This window comes from Pelecanus crispus, chromosome 6 (assembly GCF_030463565.1).
Source record: "Pelecanus crispus isolate bPelCri1 chromosome 6, bPelCri1.pri, whole genome shotgun sequence".
In the NCBI taxonomy this organism is placed as follows: domain Eukaryota; kingdom Metazoa; phylum Chordata; class Aves; order Pelecaniformes; family Pelecanidae; genus Pelecanus; species Pelecanus crispus.
In genome coordinates, this window is record NC_134648.1 from 62286041 (window position 1) to 62311048 (window position 25008).

The following is a 25008-nucleotide window of genomic DNA, read 5'->3' on the forward strand; positions in this document are numbered from 1 at the left end:
TTAAGTAGAGCCTTCCAGAGCTAAAAACAGGCCAGCACCTGGTGTCTGTGGGTAGAGAGACCATTTCAGTAAGCTACAGGCTAGAACAACTTGCTCTGTCCTTGGATTAAGCACAGGAAAGGGGTGGGCCAGATTTTTAGTCCAGGACTGAATTTGGAGACACAGTAATACCCTGTTACGAACTCTCATCTAATTCTGCTCTTTTGTGCATTTCAGTGATTACCGTCAAACTGTTTGGAAAACCCATTGTTGAAAGGCAACAAGGTGAATAGAAATATGGAGTCAGACCCAAGGGGCATAACCTCAGAACCAGCCTCTCCGATGAAGAGTGCGGGGGAGGAAAAGATAGAGGATGCTTCTGAACTGAGCAGCCCAACTTCGCATAGCAGGGACAGCGGATTCTTTGAAAGAGGATTTAAAACAATGTTAAGCATCCGGAAATCAAAACAAAGTCTGAACAAAGAGAAAGGAAACGAAGGTACTGGTACTTGGAAAGGAAAACGACTTAGTTTGAGATTCTCCAAGAGCTACAAGGAGAACAAAACTGCAATCAGTAGTGGTGTGGAGGAGGTTAGTGAGAAGATAGCAGCAGAGCCCATTCAAGGAAAACCTCTTTCAGGTAAGAAGCAGAATGACCAGTGTAATTTGCTTGGCAGGATGTATATAACCTTCAAGCAATTTACACTTTGCAAGTCTTGGGCCCAACCGAGATGCTAAAGAACCAGGCATCCCGTTACAGGGCAGAGACAACTGTCATCCCTTGCACAAACTTGTTGGGGTATTACTTGGCCCAGCCTGGGCAGGTCGCCTGTTACTGAACAGGCTGCTCTGTGGGCTCCACTGCGTTAGTTTAACCATATCCACAACCTACCTACAATCAACACATCAACCTCTTGGCTCACTTATCAGCGTACATATCACTCATCATACATATCAATCACCAATGTGCTGAGCACAGTTTGGGAACTGTTGGTCTGAATCTAGAAGTATCTAGAAGTGCAATGTGGGCTATTCCTACGTTATTGCCTGCATTGTACTTCTGGACAATTTCTGCTCTTCAGCTCTGAGTGATGGTCCCCAGATTGTACTCTGTAAGTTGCTGCAAGGCTTTGAAGGGGAAAAAAGATGGTTTGGATATGATCTGTTTCGGCACCTCCACCTTGGTTCCTAATCTTAGAGACTGCCTTGCAAAGGAACCTCTGCAGATGCTTTTACTCTCTTATGCTAACTTTCCACCTGTTCTTCTCACAACAGCAGTGCTGCAAAGTATTTGGTTTGGTTTGCCCAGGCTGGCTATTCTCATGCATTTTGTCAGCCTTATATAGGTACGTCTTAGTCAAATTGTAATAACTGCTTGCAGCATAGCTCGCACCTTTCCCCAAGTGTGGGCAGACTGCAACGACTTTGATCTTAGTTTGAGCACCTTTGTCCTCCACCTTCTCAAGGCAGAGTTACTACAATGCATCCACCAGGAGATAGACTGAGGTGGGTCAACATGGTTTGACCTTTCCTCAGCCTAAATTTCTAGAAAGAAATTCTTGGTCTGCTGCATAGGATGTCATGGGGATCAGGTAGAAGGGCTGACATTGTCTCACTGCTATAACGTGCTCTATTGTGCCATGTACTGCTTTGCACTGATACATTGTGAGGTTGGTAAGCTGGATCTGAGCCCATCTCATAAACTTCATTCGTCTGTTCTCAAAGGGTCATAGATGAGGAGTGACAGAAAATGTTACCATAAGGCTTTTTTATCTCCTGCAATAAACAAGCTGAGGAATTGCACAAATAAGGCCCATCCTGTGCCCAATAACTTGTGATTGGCCTAGCCTAGAGCAGCTCTGTCAGAAACACATCCCATCCTGAGATAAATATGGCAAGCAATGGGGACTCTACCTTGTGCCCCATTAAGCTGCATAACGGTTAATTGCCTTTCAATTGTCTTCCTTCAACTACCAGCTGGCTGATCTTGTATTGCTAAACTAAAGATCAATTTAGCACCCAATATCACCTCCCTGAATAATTATCCTGGATGGTAATTAAATGGTGTTTTCTCACTTTGAGAAACAGAACAGAATATATTCCTTTAGTCTCTTACTGCAAGCATTTGTGCAAACACAGGTTTTATATTAACTTATCTAGAAGAGGCTAAGTTAATTGGTACAATCTCCCTCCCCTCTGAGCGCAGAAGCAACTGTAGCTCCATATAGGCACTCAAAGCTCTAAGCATTGTATGCTGCATCAATAGTTGGGTTATTTGGTGTATTTCTGTCTTCATACAGATACTTTTACACTGCACAGATTATTTGGTGCATATGGTATAAAATCTGTGTGCAGACAAGCCCAAGAGCATAAATTATGGGCTTTTAACAAGTCCTTCATATCTTCTTTGAGTGCTCTCCAATTTTTCCGTATCATTTTATATGTGAATGTCCCAGAAGCAGTGGCCACACATGCCTAAATAATACCCTTTCCCTTCTCTTGTTCAATATTTGCCTCGTACCCAGTATCGCAGTGGGATCTCCTGTTCAGAGTATCTGTTATGATGCTGGAGATGGTGAGAGCTTCCTGGGACCTCTCAAAAGCTAAGTGCTCTTGGATCTCCTCAACTCATGGCAAATACTTCTTATATTACTGTCAAATAGGCAGTGGTTCTTGAACCAACAAGGCTTTGAAAAAGAAATGGGAAACTCAGTAGACCTCAGCCACTTTGGGGGTAACAGTATTTGGTGACTTTCCCCCAGCCTCAGCCAACACCAGCAAGTACTGGTATTGGGTGCCAAAAGCAGAGGAGGTGGGGAAAACCCACATGAGACCTGAGCACCAGGAGAAAGCACCCACAGGCTTGGATCCCCCTCCAATGCACACACCTCCTCAAACCATCCAGGGACAAAAGTGCTCGCTGCTTGGAAAACAAGTGTCACTGGTGAGAGGCAGTGCTTGGCATCTGACTGTACGTTTATATACAACCAGTGAACAGCCAAGTCACCTAACCCTGAACCACCCCAGGCAGGTGAATTTCACATGCCTGGCATATTTTGGTGTTTCTCCATTTCCTCCTGCTGGGACCTCAGGACAAACAGCCCAGAGACTCTCCTCAATCCCCAGTCAAAGGGTTACTGCAGATTGCAATAACTGCAGAGCTGAGAAGCTGTGGCTTCTGGTTCTCCAGAAGTCCCTCTTTTTGGTTGGGAGGAGGCTGAGGACCACAAGCATTCTCAGAACATCTCCTACATGTCTGGAACAGGTAAAAGGCATCTTTCAGAGGCTATTTGCTGTGGTAGGCACAGGCTGGAAAGGGTGGCGAGCCATGGATGGCCCAGTGTCTGGCTTGCTACCTCAGTCACTGTGTCTCAAGGAGTCCTCATAATGCAAATCACCAGTGACAACCTTTGCAGTTTGCATTAGCATTTTGCTCAGTCCTTAGAAATGCAGGAGCCAGTTTAGCCATGATATTAGTTGGGAAAGTGTCTTAGGAAAACTTGATAATGCACAAAATCAGGACAGGAGGGGAGGCCAGAGTTTGCCCAGGGTTACATCTGAACATGAAATGTTCCCCAAAATGTATCAGGAGCATTCTGAAGCCAGTATCCCGCTCCCACAGGGCCTTGGTATCTCTGGAGGACATGCTGGTGGGTAGGCTGGGGGCAGACATGACCGTCTAGTGAGATGTACTGAGGGAGCTGGCAGAGGAGCTTGCCAAGCCACTTTCCATCATCTATCAGCAGTCCTGGTTAACAGGGGAGGTCCCTGATGACTGGAGGCTTGCCAATGTGACACCCATCTACAAGAAGGGCCGGAAGGAGGACCCGGGAAACTACAGGCCTGTCAGCCTGACCTCAGTGCCGGGAAAGATTATGGAGAGGTTCATATTGAGTGAACTCAACAGGCAAGTGCAGGTCAACCAGGGGATCAGGCCCAGCCAGCATGGGTTCATGAAAGGCAGGTCCTGCTTGACCAATCTGATCTCCTTTTATGACCTGGTGACCCGCCTGGTAGATGATGGAAAGGCTGTGGATGTCATTTACCTGGACTTTAGCAAAGCTTTTGACACCGTCTCCCACAATATTCTCGTAAGGAAGCTGGCAGCTCATGGCTTAGATGGGCGTAGTCTTCGCTGGGTAAAAACCTGGTTGGGTGGCCGAGCCCAGAGAGTAGTTGTAAATGGAGTTAAGTCCAGTTGGCAGCCGGTCACGAGTGGTGTTCCCCAGGGCTCCATTTTGGGTCCAGCCTTGTTTAATATCTTTATCGATGAACTGGATGAGGGGATTGAGTGCACCCTCAGTAAGTTTGCAGGTGACGCCAAGTTGGGTGGGAGTGTCGATCTGCTGGAGGGTAGGATGGACCTGCAGAGGGACCTGGACAAGCTGGATCGATGGGCCGAGGCCAACTGTATGAGGTTTAACAAGGCCAAGTGCCGGGTCCTGCACTTTGGTCACAACAACCCCATGCAACGCTACAGGCTTGGGGAGGAGTGGCTGGAAAGCTGCCTGGCCGAAAAGGACCTGGGGGTGTTGGTAGACAGCCGGCTGAACATGAGCCAGCAGTGTGCCCAGGTGGCCAAGAAGGCCAACAGCATCCTGGCTTGTATCAGGAATAGTGTGGCCAGCAGGAGCAGGGAGGTGATTGTCCCCCTGTACTCGGCGCTGGTGAGGCCGCACCTGGAATACTGTGTCCAGTTTTGGGCCCCTCAATACAAGAAAGACATTGAGGTGCTGGAGCGTGTCCAGAGAAGGGCAACAAGGCTGGTGAAGGGTCTGGAGCACAGGCCTTGTGAGCAGCGGCTGAGGGAACTGGGGTTGTTTAGCCTGGAGAAGAGGAGGCTGAGGGGAGACCTTATCGCTCTCTACAACTACCTGAAAGGAGGTTGTAGTGAAGTGGGTGTTGGTCAATGGACCCCTGGGCACCCCCCCTGCCTTCTCGGGCAATGCTCTGAAATGCCCTTTCAGCCAGAGATGCTGTGGCCAATGCAGCAGCAGAGCTGTGCTGAGCACACTGCTATGCTGGGAAATAAGGGCATCCCTGCTAAAGGAAATCCCGCTGGGAGGGTATATCACAAACTGTTCCTGCTGCCAGTCCCACTTCAGCTCCGCATTAACACAGGGGCAGAGCCGGGGCAGTTTTATGCAGCCTGAGACCCCAGTTCCTCTCTGTGCAGCCTTGTTAGCCATTGCTTGAGGTTTTCCTGCAGGGCTATAAGCATTTTTTTGCATATTTCCTACCTCTGAAACCAGCAGTTTTGCAGTGATTGCATTTCCACTGCTTTCCTCTTCTGTGTCAAACAGGAGCTGGAGAGATTGGGGCGGGTCAGTCTCAGGGGCACTGCTGGGACTGGCTACTCCGAGCAGCCCTGCAAGCCTCCCTGTGGGGCATCTTGTCCTGTTACCAACCTGTCAATCACCTAACTCCAGCTTTGTCCCAACCCCTTCCCCACTTCTTTCTGCAGTAATGGAAATCAATGAACTTATTCAGAAAAGGCAACTTTTGGAAGCATTTGCAAGCATCAAGTACTTGGAAGATGAGACTATAGCTGAAAGAGATGCTGAGAAATACAAAGATAACCCCCAGGAGTTTGTGAGGAAATCCAAGGACGTGGATTTGCTTTATAACTCCATCACAAATGCGATCCAGTCCATTGTGGTGGGAACACTGGAGCACCCCACTTTAGAGGATACAATGCTGACCGCCCTGGTGACTTTAATTGCCCTTGAAGAAGCAGCTCATCCTAACGCAGGCAACACTGCTGGTCCTGGGTCGGACTTGCTTGGTGCACCCAGAAAGTGGAGGGAGAATTGGAGGGAAGCTATCAATGAGAGTGCTAGAAAGAGAGTCCAGAAGGTACCCATGGCATCGAAGGAAGAAGAGAGTTCTTGGCTTGATCTCCACTTAGGTTTCCTTCAGAAACATGTGAGCAAAGACTTACTGAAAGTCAAGTTATCAGTAAAAAAGTGCTATCCAGAGGAGTACCAGGTGTGTGACATGTATGTGGAGGCTTTTCACAAGGCCATTGCCTCACACTTGCAAGATCTCTCCCAGAGACTGGTGGAATTCAATGAGCTCTACACCTTGCTTGACTGGGTGGCCAACACCTACCACAGGTAAGCTGCCTCAGCCTCCTCCAAAGAGCAGCAGGGCCACAGGGTGCTTTGAAAACACCGAGCTATTTTCAGTTTCCTGAGTGAGCAAGAGAGATGCAGTCACTTCTACAGTAGAGCCAGATAGCTAATCTTTGAATAGATGGGGACAAAGGTTTGTGGATAAAACACTTGCTGCTTTTCACAGATCTAAATTACCTCATTTTCCTCTCCCTCTCCCACTTGCTGTTCTCAAATGCCAGTTAGCTCCTTCTTGCAGCTCTGATAAACCTGCTCCCTTTCTGCAAATATTTTGCAAGGTCCAGCAGCTGCTTGGTGACTTTTCCAGGCACAGGGAGGGACCTTTGGGGGAGTTCTGCCTTCTTCCTGTTTAATTAAAACTGTGATGCATTTGGAAACAGGCCATGTTCAGGGGTCAGAGTTGTCTCAAGGAGTTGCCAAGACATCACCGTGTGGAATTAGCCACATTGAAACAAAGTCTCTGACTCAGATGTGTTCACTAGTTGAATGGGAGGTCCATCTTTGTTAGGACCTCTTAAAGCTCCCTGTAATTCAGGGGTGACTAAAATATTCTAGGAGCTGCATAGACGTATCAAACACCATCCTTAGGGCATCCTGTGTGTGTGGGAGTCAAGGCAGGAATTTTTCACAACAGTAAAAACTGTGCTGCTGGACACTGCCTCCTTTTACAGCCAAAGGAGACATCTAAGATAGGCACCTGTAGAAGGTCCAGGCATTGTGTGTCCTCAGTTGTTATGTGCTAGATCACAGCCCATCATCCCAGTCCCAAAGAGCTCCCAGACTAAAACCCAACAGAAATACACGGTGGAGTGGGAAGGAGGAGAGAGGCAACATCCACAGGAGATGTGTCTGCTAATAAGCACATAAGAACAGCCATGTCAAAGCAAAATCATGTCTGCTCCAGTAGCTGGTCTCCAGGAATGGCCTGAACCCAAGGATGAGACAATTGCAAACCCACTGACACCCCTCAAACCAACAAAAAAGGGAGTGAAGGCAGGAGTATCAACACTGAGTCAAACAGTGGGCAAAAATGGACATGGAGGGGGCAGTGGTGGAGCAGGGCAAGCAGCAGTGACACTTTGCCCAGAGCACTCCCAGCCTCGGGTAGCTTTTGGTTCAGGGACATTTGGACCACAGATGGTCTTTGTTCTGAACGGCCCTCAACAGATTTATTCTGTGAACTTGCCTAGTTGCTCCTAAAATCCCATTTACGGGTGGTGACCATGATGACACATGTGTAACTCCCTCAGCATCATGGCACCAGCTGACCAGCATTACGGCAGGACCGCTATGGGAATGACACTCCCACTCATTGCCCTTCTCCCTCACATGTCCCTGCCGATCTCATCTGGAGGGAAATTCCTGCATATCCCCAGCCCCTGGGAACTCTACTGCACCCCAGCATTGCAGGAAAGGGGGGAAGAAATGAGCTTCAGCAGCCAGTTTCTGCACCAAAGAAAAGTGCACCCATCATATTTCTCTAATTTGCTGTGAAAGTTTATTGAGAGCTTGCAGCTGTTTTGGGCATTGCTTACAATCACCTTGCTGGGTTGAGCTGTTTCCATTCCATTTCCCCATTCTAAAAGAACTTCATCCCCTCTTGGGACCCATCCCAAAAAAGAAGAAATTGTCTGACCCTAATTCACTATCGATGCTACAATTCAAACAAATGGAAAAAAAGAAAGAGAGGGGAATAAGCTCCTTGAGTATACATTTGAGTCAGTCCTTTTGGTCATGGTGGAGAGTTTGTATTTAAATCTGTGGTGTCCTTTTAAATGACCAGCAGACTCCTGCAGCAGCTGGGCTGTGCAATGCTCCACACGTGCAGATGTACCTCTCCGGGAAACCTGAACCATGACTGTGGGAACTTTGACTACAAGACACTATCAGCAGGCTGAGCTTTTTTTCTGCTGAGCAGTCACTCTGCACCAGCCTGACCTTGTACTGTACAATCCTCACTTGGATCCAAACCTAACTGTGTGCTCGGCGCTGGTTTGGTGATGGGAACCCTTTTTGGTGGTTGAACAAGTGTGTGTAGGACATTGCAGCTGTGTTCCTTGCTAACCAGGTGACTGCTTGCAACTTATTCAAGTGCATGAATATTTTCTTCTTTCTCCTCTCCACCTTCATCACCCTGAAAGATGCAATGCCTCCACAGTCCATGGCAGATTGCATGGGTAGCACATTCAATTGTACAGGCTAACAAGGGGTTTCTCGCCCCGGAGGAAGAAACACAAGCACTCCCTCCCTTTCCATGCCTCCTCACTAATCAGCTGGCCTGATTATATGGCAATCCAGAGGAAAGTGAGTGGTAAAGTCGTGTGTCAGCTGAGTGCACTTTGGAGTCAGACTCCGTAGCTGCACATCCACCCACTGCTTCCATCTGCGGAGGAACCGCGGTGTTGCGATGGCCCATGTCCCAAGCAGGAGAGGGCCTTCCGGGCAGGCAGGACCTGCTCTGCCACCTCCCCTTGCTAGGGATAATGCAGAGGGAAAAATAACAGGCTGACATAAGCTGTGATGTGACACCGGAGAGGAACCAGGGAGATCAGCTAACTCCAAAGCAGCACGCTGCTACAGGAATTACCCTGAAAGGCATTTCACAGGCTTGCAGTCAAATGAATCAGCTTCAGGTTGTTTATTTAAAAAAGTAAATTCTCATAGCACTTTTCATGTCCAAACAACTCAGAAGTCTCATGATTTCTAAGGTGGGCTGGAACCTTAGATCATTTTGATTTTGAATAATTAGGATTTCGAATAGCGAGGAAAGATTTTCTTGTTAAAGCTTGAAAACAAGCATTGCAATTTAAGCTTTAAGTATATTTCTCACGGCTTAATAATTATGTAGCTCATGCCACATGAATATTCCATCAGTTTACTCACACTCCAAGGCAACGTAATTTGTTCGTTTGAATCTTTCCAGTGAACTCTTTCTGGGTCACCCTGATCTCAAACCAGAAGTTAAGACAGAAAACCTGTCCCTGCTGTTAACACCAGCTGATTGGGATAAACTGAAGAACGACTACATCACTTCTGCAAAGGTGAGAGTTTTGACCTTGCCCCCACGTGCCCCCCAGGGAGGGCATGGGAGCCCCAGCCTCCTGGGCAGAGTTCTCGGATGGCTGCATCATGGTTCCTAGCCCCACCAGGTGCTGAGTCCTGCCAGCACCATGCAGAATGGCCTTTAATCAAAAGCAAAAAATCCTTAACACTAATTCTGGGACTGAAGCAGGCCATGAGCTTGAACGTGGATGATCACAGAGCCAGAAGGACTGTACCAGACCCATACAGTATGGCAGAGGCATACCGAAAGGTCATAGCTGGGCTTCATCAGATTGAACGCATTGCAAAGTTAGGTCTAAAGACGTTTTAGCTGCTACTTTCATGGTGTGTGAGCTCCACCAGCACATCTGAGGTTTGCTATAGCCAGACAACTTCGGGCTTGTCCCCAGCAGAGGACCTGTGCGTGGTTCAGCTCCTCCTAGGAAGCCCCTTCTGCAGTTGTCTTTCTGCTGTCCTTGGCTGTGACTCTGTGTAAGACTACATTCTTTCCTGGGTCTTTGGTGGGCTCAGGCATTTTCTTGTAAACCATTTCTGAAACAGGGCACTGCTAAAGGTGAGCTCAAGGTACCCAGCTGAATAAAATTGGTATTGCTCCATTGTGCTGGTGAAGGATCATTTTGTTTCACTGGTAAAAAGATTGATTTATCAGCCAGGACTGAAGAGTGCTGCCACTTACACAAGTGGCTGTACCGTCAGAAAGGACCAGTTTGATCTTTAATCCTGACCTTGTGCATTACACTTTACAATCAAGCAGTCAAACAGCTGACACAATATTTCCCTGCCAGGAGAAGGATTGTCCTGTGATCTGGGAGAACCTTGCCCCCACACAGCACAGCTCCTGATTTTTCCCAAGATCCTGTGTAGACTAACGGGGTCTGGAGCAAGACCTTTGACTCTGCTTACCTTTCCACGTCACACACATGAGCCTTACACATGTGCCAAAGGAGCAAAACACCGCGAGCCGCTTTACTCATGCTTGCTTCGTTATCCTGAGCTGCATGTTTCCTTCCTACGTTTAACATTTAGGGGAAAATCAAAAGCTATTTTGGAAACATCCTGAGACTGGAGGTCACGGAGAAGTGGGAGAAGGAAGTTCATCCAGAAGTGAAGGAAAACCTCTACCACTCCTCACTCTCCTTTGATATTCAAACGGTATTTAATTAGCTGGGGCAAAGTGTGGGGGGCTCTGTGGCTCCAAGGAAACTGGATTATTACCTTCTGGGGTGGAGGTACCGCCTCCTGTGATAATTTATGTTAGTCACGCGCTGGCAGAATACATTAGAGCAGAAAATGCCGTTTATTACAACTTTTAGCTCTCCCGCTTGCCTTCTAGCTGCAAATTAAACCTGCTGTCAATTGTGTCAGCAACATAATAGGCAACTGATTTTGAAGTCCTTAAATCTCTTTGATTAGAAAGAAGAAAGAGAAAGGAAAAAAAAGGCGGAAAGAAGAGGTTTGTTAGAAAAACCCCTTGGCTGAAAGAATGACTTTGTCCCGGGGCTGCAGCATGGAAAGGCCGTAGGCAGTGACAGCCACTCCAATTTAAACAGTACAAAAACCAAAAGCGCCTACTAGCTTTAGGGACTACAGGGTAATAAATCCAGGAGGGGTTTGGATTCATTCTCCTCACTCAAACGGTTGAGTCATTTCAATTAAATAATACAAAAAAAAAAGAGAGGGAGAGAGAAAGAAAGAAAATGAAAGAGTTTTGCCTGCTGCCGTGACTCATTTTCCGTAGAGGAATATTACACGTTGTGTGATCACTGGGAAGGCAGGTCTGAATTGGATTAGCAGATGGGTAGGATGCCTCAGGAAGTGCCAGAGCGGGACTGCAGCCTGCCTCGCTCCGGAGAGGCAGCCAGGGTTGTGGGAATGGGAATTAGGGAGGAGCCCCAGTGCAAGCAAGATTTCGGGGTGATGCCCAACCCTCCGTGTAGCCCCAGTATCGCTCCTGAGGAGGGGGCTTGTGCGGGCCCCAGGGACAGTGCTTATAGCCACCCTCAGCACGGGGACACGGGGACACGAGGACAGCTCAGCTCCCCTTGGGCATCAGGTTGGGGATGGATCCCTCCTGCAAATCCCCTCAGAAGAGGAGGACAGCACCAGGGCAGCTCGGGGCCCCAGTCAACATCGTGTCTAGCTCATGCTCAGACAGCAGAAGGACACGGGGCTGTTAGGGATGAACGATTGTGCCACAAATCAGTTTGTGCCTCAGCCCGTTTTGGATTATTATTTTTAAAACTGCCAAAGAATAATGAAAACCACCTGGCAACAAGTCGGCTGTTTCCCCCTTTGCTAGGCGAGTCATTTTTATTAACCAAAGCTGCACAAGATCCTTGCAAAGGATGTTTGTCCTGTGCTTGTCCTATTCACAGGTGGTTTTTGGTGCCCTTTTCTAGATCATTGGGGAGCACATGAAGATATCTGGAGCCATCAGCGGAAGCCTGGGAACGAAAACACTTGAGCTGTGCCTGGCAGAGCTGCATGAATTCATACCAAGGTCATTGCCGCTCCGGGCAGCACATTCCTTCCAAATGAGTCCCACATTTGTAAAAAAGCAGGGAAAAGGTCCGTGCACTTGGCCAGACCCTGGCACCGGGCAGGCACGGGCCTGCTCCTGGGAGAATTAGAGATCACAATGAGCCCAATAATGCACAAGCAGCAAACAGCTTGGAGGGAGTCATAAACAGACCCAGATGGGATTCTTGCGAGTCCCAAAATCCGAGGTCAGACCTCCAGGAAGGAGCTGCTGGCTGGAAAGGGATGGGACCACTGTGGTCCCATCCATCCAGGACCTTTGTGGCATTGGATGGTGGTCACTTGTAGCTACAGCCAAGAGCAAGCAGCAGTTATGGAGCCCCAGACCCAGAGCCTGCTTGCCCAAAACTTCATCTAGGTGTGCCGAGGTGAGTCCTTCCTAGAGGGTTTTCTCCTGCACCCCATGGCTGTGGGCATAGAAATGGCTGATGGGACCCTCTCTGTTATACCTGGGCAAGACATATAGCTGGGCTTCCTTCTGAGTCTTTTTAAAATTTATCCAGTGTCCAAAGGACACAGCACCCTGCCCCCTTGCTGAAATAATGTTTTTCTGCTTGGTAGTCCCTGAGTTACGGCTTCAGACCTTCTCCCCTGCAATATGCTTTGGGGATGCTCCAGGGAAGGATTTTGGCTCGCAGAAGGTCCTGGCACAGCAAGGTGCTGTCCCTCCCCGCCGGTGTGGCTGGGTTTTGAGGGGTCACAGACACTTGCTGGAGCAGCGATCCGCAGAGGAGAAAGGCCATTCAGCATGAATCAACTCCGAGCGAGACTAAAAATAATTTCACATTAACCTTTGAAGTCTCCCACCTCCAGCAGGCACTGAGTGGGGAGTTTGTTAATAGACGTTTTGCAGGAGCAAGGGTGGGGAGCCCGAGCGCTGCCTTCTCAGATCACGAACCCAGGGCATAGGAGGTGTCCAAAGTGCGCTGACGGCAACGCTTTCCCTTCTAAACCCTCATTTCTAATAGCCCAGTGATCTACACTTGTCTCCCATACCCTGAGCGAGCAGGGTAGTTCAAACCAACTATTTGGCTTTGAAGTCTGCCTGGGGTTTTGAGGAGAAACGCAGTACTGATGTGCTGTTCTTTCTTCTTTTTTTCCGTTTTTTTTTCCTTTTTTTTTCTTTTTTCCTTTTTTTTGTTTTTTTTTCTCTTTTTTATTTTTTCTTTCCTTTTTTATTTTTAAATTTTTTTTTTTAAACAAAATTGGTGTAAAATGCAAGCCAGGGCACCAAGGGCTCCCAGATGAAAGGGTGACTGAAATTTAAGCTTTTGCTTAAACAAACTGGAGACGCAAGTGGCTGAGACCGGCCCGAGCAGGTTCCTTTACCCTGACAAAGAATGGGACCACCAGGCAAAGCCTGTCTGAGCATGCAGCCTCCTGCCAGCAGTGTGGACCTGGCTGTAAAACAGCTGTGAAAACCATAAAAGCTGTGCTACACAGCAAACAGCTACCTAACACACCACACTGAGGTTAAGGGGGGGGGAAATTTAGATGTGCTGTCCTGTTCCTATTCACCTTCTGTTGTAAAGTCAGCCCTGAGGTAAATCCTTTCCTTGTGTGCTTAAAAGGACACATATTATATCACCCCAAAAGCCGGAGAAATGAAGGACCAGACTGATGAGCCTGAGTACCACGGCTGCAATTAATACTTCAGTATGAGGAAAAGTCAGAGAATTTGGCATGGCAAGATCCCTGGCATCTCTCCAAAAATGCTGCGTACCCACTCAGGCGAGCGCACCCTAAACCCGTAATTATCTGCCATCTATTCCCCTCCAATGCACACGCATGTTACGACAGCTGGAAAAAACACGCCCGCGTACAGAAGGGACAGGTTGGGCCAGCCACCGGCGTCTGCTGACATCGCGGTGTACACAGAGGATGAGCCATCCGCGGTCCCCCCGCCGTTACCATTACCTGCTTGTCTTCTCTTCCCAGGTTCGGGGAGGAGTTTGTGGCGTGGAGCACTGCCCAGGACAGCCCCATCTTTGTGCCCTATTTCGCTGCCTACGTCAACAGCTTCCACGACCTGGTGTAAGTCTGCTCCTCCTTAGCCGAGCCACCACGTTGCTGGGGTCTGGGAGGGTGGCAGCGTCCGGAAAGAAAAGACCAAGGTCTCCTGGGGGTGCCCCACGCGGTGCTCAGCCTCCAGCCCTTCCTCACCTCATGGGGAGGATGTTCCCCAAGAGATGCAGATAAAAGTGACTTCACTGGGCAAAAGGGTGAAGAGACAGAGGTGGGGACAGATCCCGTGCAGGGATGGATCCGGTGCTTGCGTGAAAGCTTTAAACTCATTTTCAGCTCATCTTTTTCAGCCTCAGAGGAGGGGTTTTTTTCATTTTTTTGTTCTGGAGTTTAGCAGAATAAACCCAGCAACACGGTCTGACAGCTGCTTTTGGCACTGGGCTGGAGTAAACTCCGTGAAAGCACTCAACCTGCAAATAAACCCATGCCGTGGCTGCTGGAAGGAGGAACTTCTAGGACTTTGCATGTGTTAAGAATTAGTTCTTTTAAGCCATGCGTTGAAAAGACCTCTGATAAATAGGTATGCCCACCAGCTCTGACTATTAAAAAGTACTTTCAGGAAAGGGACACTCTCCCCATAAGTAGGACAGTGCCAGTTACTGTGTGTCCCAGAGTCTGGTCCATCAGCCCAGTGCTGTGGCACGTGGTGACCCTGAGCTTCCCACCCCACATCCGCCGGCACAGCCGCCGCAGCCCTCCGGTGCCAGTGCTGCAGGAAAACGGGGCTGTTCGTACGGCACCTGCCCCAGGGGGGTGGTCTGCAGCCACGCAGGGACACAGCCCCCTGAGGCCCAGGGGTTCTTCAGCACCTGCGGTCATCCCTGCCATGAAGACGCGGTGCTTCAGAGGCCCACCCAGCCAGCCGGCACGCAGCTAACACCTGGGGTCTGGCCACCGGCAAGCTTAGGTTGTTATCTCCAGCCCGTGCCGCAGCACTGCTGCCTGGGACCGCCTGCAGCAGGGATGCTATATGCCAAATATTATTCAGGGGATGCAGAGGATTTTGCTTTGTGGTGTCTCACATGAGCTGACGGCTCCAGCCTCAGTGAGCACTACCATCAGGAAGTCTCTAGATGGCACGGTCTCTCCAGCAATGCTAACCTCGCGGAGGAGCCGGCTTCCTCTCCCTCCTCCTACCCCTGCGGAAAATCACTCTCCCTTCCCTACTGGGGACTGGAGAGGTAGTGAAGGGAGAAGCCAGCACCGGGCAGGGAGCTGGAAGGCATTTGGGTGGTGGATTGGCTCCACTGGGTTTATTCCTGCATCAAGTTAAATACTTGTCAGCCTGGGGTGATGAGTTGCTGGGCAGAGGTAGGTGTCCTGACAGCATGGTTTTGTGGATGCTGGACACAGACTTCAGGTGTTCAGCAGGATTTATGGACCTGAGCCCCAGCATGGGGTGAGAGGGTTGCTCTTACGTGTTTTGTAGTCCTGTCTGGGCAGCCTCAGACATCCAAACCAGCTACCAAACAGCAGCAGGAACCTGCCGTGCTCTGTGGTCACAGCAGCGGACATGGCATGTCTGGGGATGCTCAGGGACCACTGGCATTTTGGTGGTGCTGCCTCAGTTTCCCCCAGAGCATGTTACAGCAGGGCAGGGATGGAAAGTGAAAAGAAATCCAGGAGCTCGCAATACCCCCAAAGCCCACACGTATTGCTGGGGATTTCATTAATCTCTCAGAAGCTGTGTTTTCTTCCTCGTTAGCATGAAACCTTGCAGAAGTATGCACTGTCCCTAGGAAACTTCACAAGTTTCCACCTCCATTAGGTCACCATCCCAGCCGCTGTTGACAGACACTGCGTGGAGTGAGTCAGCTGGGCTCTGGGGGACGCAGGGTTGGCAGCTTTCCCTTCCCTGGTCTTATTATTTATGTCTCTCTTCTCATAAGCCCCTCGGCGCTCTCTCAGGTACCTGGAGATCATTTAGCAGAAGTGTTGCTCAAGTGAGAAAGTAACCAGCCTACGCAACAGCTCTGCATGGTTGAACCGTCCCACCTGATGAGGAAATAGGTGGTTTTTTAAGCATAGTTACTCAGTTGTGATTATCTTTTAGTGTATAGGATTGTGCAAAAAGAGTTGTTATTGTGGTCTATTAACTGTTTCCAACAGGAAGTACTGTATCCACAAATCCACAAATTTAAAATTTTAAAATAATGAAGATGCCAATCTGGCTAAAATGCTTAGGGCAATGTAATAGTACATTTTAACATTAAACCACTGGTGGTCTCTCTCTCTCTCTCTAGGTCAGGGTTAGAAACAGTGTTTAAAGTCAACACTGAGGAATTGCAGAAGATTTTGGCAACTTTGACAAGGAACTTCAAGAATATTTTTTTAAATAAATTAAGAACAAAAGCACAGGTAAGAGGATCTTGGCCACATTATTTCCTGAATATAAGGGGTATGTGCAGGAGGAACACTGCAGCGGCTGAGAGCCGTTGCCCTTTCCCTGTCTCACCAATAGACCTCATTTTGCAGTGCATGACATTATGGTCCCTCCAAAATGCATTGTGCCTAACATTGGGACAAATCCTCCTTAACCTAAAGTGACACTTCCAGCATCCTGGGAGTTTTTCATGGTGAACAATGATACATTTCTCAAGATGTTTATTTTAGTACAATGGCAACCAGAAGAAAAGGGTATTTAGTGGCTTCCAGCATCTCAGGCAAAGCAGCAGGGGGAAACCTCACCCATAGTGAAGCACTGGGGAAGTCAGCTGGACAACACCAATGAGGCATTTTTCCTTCTATCAAAACACTTCAATTTTTCAGGACTTTGATTTACTCTTACTTATTCATAGATCTGCCATCACGGTCTGTTATCAACCTCTTCAGACAAGACAGAATTCATTCTGGTAGAGGTGATTTTTCCAGGCTGTTTCCATGGTGAAGAAAGTCTGATTCTTTCATTGTGAGGATGCTAAAGCTCTGGTATCAGCTGATAAAGCCCTGGTATCAGCTTCACTTGTGTCAAGAGGCCTAAAAGGCAATGTGCTGCAATGCAGTTTGTGCTTCCCAGGTGCTCTAGATGGGGCTTTCTGCTCTCAGCCAGCTGGGGGTTCACTAGCTCTAGGTTGTATAACATGAGAGATGGGGGAAATCAAGCCTTTGGCCCCACTCCTTTTCACTTATCCTAATTCACTTTCTAAATCACCAAGCATAACTTTCAGAAACCGACGCAACTGCTCCAATCTAAGCCAAGCCTGCCTGGCCAAGGGGACTTTCCAGTGACTGCAGAGCTTGTCTTGGAGCCTAAGGGGCACGCAAGGAAGGAATCAAGCCAAGGCATTGAGCAAGAGAGCTGAAATGATGCGAGAACTGAGAGCAGCCAAAGCAAAGCATTCCTAAATAGCCCTCCAGCAGTCTGGGAGCACAGCTGGAGGGCACAAGTGGGGGAAATAAGTGGGAAGGAGATTGCCAGGAGTCTAAAGACAGAGATCCTGAGAGCTAAGAGGAGAAACATACAAAGGGGATGTGCCAGAGAAGGGATATTTTTAATTTGGCCCTTAGGGGAGTCTCTTCCAGGTGCCAGCAGAAGCCTTTAGCAGATATTGCTTTGTTTCTATGTGGAGGCACATTAACTCTAGGGACCTGGCAAGGGAAACAGCCCGCTGGGGACATTGGTCAGAGCACCTTGTACCCAGGGCAGATGGGAAACGGTGCCATCACTTCCATGTCATCACTGACCATAGGACATCAAGTTGGGGATGCTCCCAGGTGCTATTCACTCACCACATCAGAGCAATGAGCAAAAGGAAAATCCTAGAGACACCTCACACAGACACGTGCATCTGCAGGGAGTACAGACAGCCCCCTGCAAGTGCTGTGAGCAAAATGAGCTTGATTTCCTTGTGAAGAAGTCTGGAGGGGTGATGGATTACTGGGTTAACTTCCAACAGATTCACTACCAAGTGACTTGTCATGTCCATAGCTGGTGCAAACCCATGTAACGCTAGCATACATGGTTGCACGCCACAGCCTGTTCTAGCCATGTTGTTTCCTCTGATTAGCATTCACATCTGTTTCTTCATCCATACAGTGGAGATACCAGTTTATTTACCCACAGAAATATAGCTGATGGATTAGAAGAAGGCACAGAACAAGGAAATGAGGTGTGCCAAGTAAGCCTTTAATGCCAAACCATCTCCTGCTCGGGCAGTGATGTTTCTTCTGCCTGCACTGGGGCGCTCACCCAGAAATGGGAGACAGGGGTCTGAATTCCCTGGGGTGGAGAGAGAAACCCATCCTGCTCTGTGATCTGGGTGCCTAACTCCTGGTGTGTCTTCATGCAGAGTGGGTGCACCATCAGTCTCTATGTTTTTGGTTCAAGCCCCCTGAGCAGGCAGATGGCTGGGTGCCTTTGGCCAGTGCATCAGCTAGTCTGATTATTACCGGTGCCATCAGTGAGTGGGTCTTTTTTCAGCCACTCCTTAAGAAAATCCTGACCAAGGACTGGATTTTGGCAACAGAAGGGCCGGACTCACTGGCATCAGCAATCTCACAGTTCTCTGAGCACCTGCAGCACATGAGGGAGCCCACGGGGCAGGTAAGCGGCTGGTTCTGTGCCCGGGCACAGTGATGCTGAGGGGGTCCCACTGTCATTTGCAGGCTGTGGTCTGACCTGCAGACTCCCCTTCAGTGGTGGAGGCTGTTTATAACTGGGAACTGCTGATGTGGGGACCTTAGCTATTACTGTACTTCCACATCAGAATAAGCAACATGTTTCCTTTCTGTAGTTTAAATATCAGAACTGATTTCTTTAAAGAGGAACAAAAAGCTTTGGTGAACGTTACCACTGAATATTATAATTCCATGAGTCATGGGCTTATATGCTCCTTTCACATCTATGCAGTTGTGAAATAAATGGGTAGGTGACAGCAGCTCTATATTTAAAATCTGCATGCACCATCAAAATATACTTTTAAAACAATCCTAAATATCCCCCTTTGTTACTGAGGACCCAAACTGCCAACACAAAATCATGGGCAGCTTCAGGGTGAGGAGTATTTCCATGGCACTGCCATTGCTCTGTGCCAGAGTGAGAGGCTGCAAGCCACCAGCTCTCTTCGGCAAAGCTGGCCCGAGCAGCGTGTGCTGGCCTGTGCGCTGCCTTCAGACATCTCCTCTACACCCTGGGCTCCTGCTAAAGACCCAAGGGCTTCCCCTGCCCTCTTTCACTGCTGTGGCCTTGCAAGGGAACCACAGAAAAACCATGAGGTTTGCGTTTTTTTAACCAGGAGCTTCTACGTGACGTCCATAAGTATGTGGTGAGGGAATATGTCATGCAGGTCATCAAATCCAGACGGAAAATGAATCGGGAGACACGGCAGCAAGTGAGCAAAAAGATGAACCAAGAAGCCACAATCCTGAACAATATGTTCATCGATCAGGTATGTGAGTTCCCTCCTGGCATCCCCCGTTGCCCTGTTCCTGGAGGTGCAATGTCCACGCTCAGCCTCCTGGGGACCAAGGCAGCAGGTTCTAGAGGAGGGCAAGCCTCAAGAAATGTAAAAATGCTTAAAAGAGAGCAAGCAAGGTAGTTACTGCAGGTTCACAGCATGGACTTCCAGCCTGGCAGGTACTCTGCAGTAGCAGCTTGTGCGTGGTCAGCTGGCAGCTCTCTGGTTGCAGTGCCTGGTATTTTAACACACTCCCAGGCCCACGGGCACTTTGCGTAGGGTGGGTGACATGCTGTAGAATCAAGCTCATCCTGTGGCAACTTGTTCTGGGCCTGTTCCCTTGCGCCATGTGATACACCTTGCCTCTGAAGGATCCCTGCCCTAGGTACAGGTCATGGAGATGACTCCAGTGAGAGGGTCCATCCAGGCACACAATCTGCATACAGGAGGGTGATGGGGAGAACATTGCAGCTGTTTGCATGTTTTGTGACTAGGCAACATTAGCCTGGGATTTTCAGGGAAGCCAAAGTTGAATTCATTGGATTTTGCAGAAGGTCAGCTGTGGGGGGCACTGAACCCCACTAGGGTGGTTGGTTACCTGGCTGAGGCAGATCCCTCTCAGCGGTGAGGCACACAAAACTATTAGGGAGTGGGGGGTGAAAGCTCTGGCATCCACTGCTGTGCAGGACCACAGCCACAATGGAAGCGTTATCCCTGGAAGCGTTCAAAAAACAGGTAGATGTGGCACTTCGGGACATGGTTTAGTCTAGTCTATCCTTGATTGGTTAGTGTGGACTTGGTAGTGAAGGTAATGGTTGGACTGGATGATCTTAAAGGTCTTTTCCAACCTAAACGATTCTACGATTCTATGATTCTAATGCCCTGCTCAGGGTCTGGCTCGCTGGGGTGCTGGTGAGCATGGGGGAGTGCAGGGTCAGGCCCCGGCGGAGCTGCCTTGCTGTTGCCAGCCCATTGCCAGCACCCTGCCTGCCCGAGGGCAGTCTGTCCTGCCTGCAGCAGTACTGTCCTACACCAGTAAAAACAACCTGCTGACGTGCTCTGCCCTGCAGGTAAAAAGCCTTTTGCAGGTGCTGCACTTCCCCCTGACGTCCCCGTATGCCTCCTCATTCACAGGGTTCCGACTCCGACTGGCTCCTTTCTGCCATACATCACATCGCCAACATCATTGGGGAGAAGAAAAAAGACAAAATCAAGGAGTACGTCAAGGAGCTGTGTCAGGATTATCCAGATGTCAGGTATGTAGAATGGCAGATGCCAGAACTGCTGGGCTCCACCCCAAACAGCATCAGATCACCCAGTGCCTTGGCCGAGCCCTTCAGCTTCTCTTCTCTGCTGGTAGCCACACATTAGAGGTCAAGGTGCAGGCAACAGGGGGAATCCCACCTTATTTTTCTTGACGGCTGTATCCTTCCTCTTTTCCCCTGTCTGCTGGATCTTATAATGCACACAAGTTACCTCAAAAGCCTTTTCGTTTTAGAATAGAATATTTCAGTTGGAAAAGGCCTACAATGATCATCTAGTCCAACTGCCTGACCACAAGTTAAAGCATGTTATTAAGGGCATTATCTAAATGCTTCTTAATTACCGGCAGGCTTGGGGCATCGACCACCTCTCTAGGAAGCCTGTTCCAGTGTTTGACCACCCTCTTGGTAAAGAAATGCTTCCTAAAGTCTAAACCTCCTTTGGCATAGCTTTGAAGCATTTCCACATGTCCTATCACCGGATAGCATTTTATTGCTGCAAATGAACCTTGTTTCACTGTAAAGCTCCAGGTTGCTTTTCAGTGCATGGCCAATATTCACCCAGCCTGCCAATTTGCAGGCTCCAGCTTTGGAGCAAATAGTTTGCCTCCTGTTCCCAGGCTCAGACCTCAAAGTACAGCAGACATTGACATAGTTCAGCTACAGTTTCTGAAAGGGCCTCAACACAACCCCTACATTTTGGAATAAATTACAAATTCTTTCTTTTGTACTTTCCATTTGCTGTTCCAGCACAGCATCTGCAAAATTTAAGGTTACTGCAAAAGTAAACAAAGTGACTAGCTCTGTGCATGGCTAAGCATCTGCGTATCAGAAGTTACCTCCTTTTCTACCAATCATTGCGAAGGAATATCAGTGCACAAAATTCCATTTCATCAGAGTCACTTCAGAAAAAGACCAAAGGTTTTTGCACTGGGTTACACAGATCCTGCTGGATAACATTTATACAATCAAAATAAACCATAAATTTAACAAACCACTCAGAACACTGAAGTAGACTGTCAAATATTCAGAAAAAAAATTACATTAAATGTATTTTCCTCTCCCCAAAGCTGAGGCTCAAAATTTTTCATAAGTATATTTAAATTGAGTTGGTCAGATATGCTTTGGGCTTATCTGTGTGGGGAAATTCAAGACATGGACTTGAAAAAAGAATAGGTGTTCCTGAGTAATTTCCTAGGTGCTGTCACGACCCGAACTGGGCTGTCCAGAGAGGATCATGGAGGTTCTGTGATTCCTTTGGGCTAAACTAAGGTGAAATGACACCAAAGGATCAATTAAACATGTTATTGACAATGAACACCAACCTGAACTTGGAAAGCACAGTGATAGGCAACCTGAACCAGGAAAGCACCATGATAAGCAACGTGGGTTCCAATCCAAATACTCTTTTGGGTGGTGGTGAGCCCCTTCCTCACATGAACCCCGCGTGACCCTCGGCCATCAGGTGTGGGACTGCGCGCCCCCCGCCACACCTCCTGGTCCACGCCAATGGGCACCTCACCTGGGGTGCTGGGCAGACCCCAGTGCATCACTATGGAGACCTCAGCTTGTCTCTATGCAAACCTTAGCTTGCCTCACCACAATGTTTGAGACATTAACTCTTTCAGCCCCTGACAGGTGCACACACCTATCCTACAAAAAAAAAAAAGGCCAGACTAAGCTGACAAAGGAGGCAGTGCCTGTTCTGGGAAGGATGGGAGAGGTAAATGATGGCTAGCCAGGCTCAGCTATTTGAAAACAATTTTCCAGGCAGAAAAACCATTTACAAGGCTGTGATTTGTGGTACTTTTTCATCATTAGCCTTAGACCCAAGCCAGGTTTTAAGGTTCATCCTCTTGGTTGATCTATTTCCTGGCTTTCCATTATTGAGTAATATTATTTTTAACAATTAAGTTTGGCAAATGAGGCGGAACCTGCTGGACCTGCATTGCTTCCTGTTCAGGTCTCTGTTAATTCTTCCCCTGAGCTCCCGGAGACGTTGCTAAATTTGTATATACTGAGATTACTGGAACAGGGTATGTTTCCAAGTTGGCTTTCCTAGTTCTAATCTAATTAGTGCCTGTCAGCTTCCTAAATATTAGCATTTCCATTACTCAACTCAAAATAGTCATTAAATAAAAGGTCTGCAGCCTCCCAGGAAAATTTGCAAAAGACGTCACATATGTGTGGAGATGGAGGAGGCAATTCCCTGAAGCACCAGCAGCAGGAGCGTGTCCCACCAGCGCAGGGTGGTAGGAGCTGATGCTTGCTGGCTCGGTACCTCCGGAGGCTGCAGACCCCCATCCTGGTGGCTCCTCTAGCGCGGTGAGGGGACATTCCCCAGTGCTTTGCCATGGCCTTGCTCCGTCTTCGGCATGGTTGTTGGTTGCTTACCTCTGGGCTGGTTTTGCTCACCAGGACTGAGCGAGATCTTGTTTGGTTTCTGCAGGAAGGAACACATCCTGGCGGTCCTCACACTCCGGGGGCTGGGGTGCACCAGGAGAGCAGCAATTATTCGGCAAGGCTACCATGTACTGGAGAGCCTCGATGGTGGGGAGGGCAGCAGACTCTTTACTGAAATTGATGCCCCAGTGATCATCAGCTGCTTCTAAAACAGAACCAAAACAGCAGTCAGCATCCTCCCTCCTCCTATGCTGCCTCTACGGCATGATCCAAAATCTGCTACCCCGCTTCACTCCTCTGCAAATGCAACTTTTTGACTGCCATGGGAAAAGGAGTAGTTTTCTGAACTTGCCACCCCAAGTTCAGAAACCAAAGGCAGCAGATGCACCAAGACACCGACCTCCTGCAAGAGCTCCTGGGCAGCAACTCCGGCCCAGGCACTGCGTCCACCCTTTGTTCAATACAGATTTTATTGCTAAGACACTGCTTTGTTGTTTGGTCCAAGACTGAGTCTCTTTTCAGAGAACAGGAGATAACCAAAAGGAGTTCACTCAGAGCTATGTTAAGGCTTGGACTGTGCATTGCATAATTATACAGCAGCAGAGCAAGGACCTCCTTCATAATTAGTGCCCCTGAGCAACCGAGGGGCAGGGATGTGGTAGCGCCCAAGTCTTATTTCCTCCCGCCGTGAACCAGCTGGCTGAGCTGGCATGACACAAAGGTGGTGACATTGTGACCTGATGCCACAAACCACTGCCTGCCTGAGGAGGAAAACCTTGGAGGGTAACCAAACCCCACAGCTGGGACACGCAGCACATGGACCGCTCTGCACTCCAGGATGGACTCCATGGCCTTTCTGGTATTTCAGGAGATTTTCATTACTTGTGGGCTGCCTTGCAAAGCTCCTGTTGGACTGAAGACCTGTTCATGCCATGACAGCCTCTCTGTGTGGGCAGACACGTCTGGATCGGATGTGCCATGTGGAGGGAGGCTCCGAGTCCTCCTTGTCCCGGGGAAAAGGGCCACCATGCCCCTAGTCCATTTTCTTGTATGTTCAAATGTATTTTAACAAATCTGGTACAATCTGACTGCAGTATGAAACCTAATGTGAGGTGGACAGGCATAGTGCTACAGATCAGATCCTCATCTGGTGTAAACCAGCATCACCCCATTGATGGGCATGGAACACAACTGGTTTAACTCTGAGGGATCCAAATCATTACATCCAGCATCTGCAGGGGAGACTAAAAGATATCCAGCAGCCTATGGCTGTACAAATTTGATTTTATTTAATCCAATTTATCTTTTAGGTTGCCCTCCACAGGAATTAATCCAAGACTCTGTACAGAGACATGTTTACAATCTATCAATTAATGTGATAAATGTGGACATGGCACAGCCTTGAACTTGAATTTGTCTGCAGCAGAGCTTAGAGCATCAGTACCGAGCCACTTCCATTTCCTTTGCTCCAGTTCGCACCAGTATAAATTTCAGCTCAGGTGAGCAACAGGCGCTGGTGACAGGCCAAGGGAGCTGTTCTGATGGATAAGAAATACAGAGTGCACCATTAATTTACAATCATCATATGAAAATTTTTCTAAGGTAGACTTGCTACTTCCACAGTCAAGATGAGGTGTTTTTCTAAAGATGGCTTTAAACTATCAGGTATAAATTGAGAGCCTGAGGCAGGAAATCCTGGGAGGAATATTCTGCCCTACATAATTCTTAAATACAGTTTATGACAATTCCTGCAAATCCTTGGCTTGGTGACTGTCTGTATTTGCTATGGAGAAAGAGAAGTAAAATATCATCTGCATCTCCCGTTGGGTGTGCAAAGCTCAGGAACACCTTGGAGCTCCCCTTCCCTGTCCTGGCGACATGGTGCAAGCAGGGAGCCCTGGATTACACCCCCATAGGTGTGTGAGCTACATCTCCCACCCCAGCAAAGGGGAAGGGAATCAGCACTGAGAGATTTACATTTAATGTCAAAAACATTGACTAAGCAGGGGAGATAAAAAGAGAATTTCAACTTTTGCATCCTCAATCTGAGGCATCTAAGACTGGATTTTCAGAGGAGTGCAGGATTTAAGGCACTAAAGCCTCAGCATGAGTTTTTGTGCATCAGAAATTTCCCTCTGCCCTGTATGCATCTCTGATCCAAGCACCTCACACAAGGCATCTGCAGCATGGAAATTTTCCCAAGTGCAT

General features: G+C 48.5%; 1 protein-coding gene across 1 annotated transcript; it reads left to right on the top strand.

The window, feature by feature from the left end:
- Positions 1–276: 276 nt before the first annotated feature.
- On the top strand, positions 277–23009 carry EXOC3L4 (exocyst complex component 3 like 4). Its single transcript, XM_075713211.1, has 11 exons — positions 277–619; positions 5444–6095; positions 9037–9154; positions 10203–10328; positions 11576–11676; positions 13653–13748; positions 15983–16097; positions 18160–18282; positions 18974–19126; positions 20270–20391; positions 22847–23009. The coding sequence occupies exons 1-11, from the start codon at positions 277–279 to the stop codon at positions 23007–23009; spliced, it is 2112 nt and encodes a 703-aa protein (XP_075569326.1).
- Positions 23010–25008: the final 1999 nt, after the last annotated feature.

Bases quoted from the DNA above. Each gene is read 5' to 3' on its own strand.
- EXOC3L4 (XM_075713211.1), top strand. From the start codon at position 277: ATGGAGTCAGACCCAAGGGGCATAACCTCAGAACCAGCCTCTCCGATG. The intron at 13,749-15,982 runs GTAAGTCTGCTC...CTCTCTCTCTAG, and splicing joins AACAGCTTCCACGACCTGGT to GTCAGGGTTAGAAACAGTGT. The intron at 16,098-18,159 runs GTAAGAGGATCT...GTCTTTTTTCAG, and splicing joins AATTAAGAACAAAAGCACAG to CCACTCCTTAAGAAAATCCT.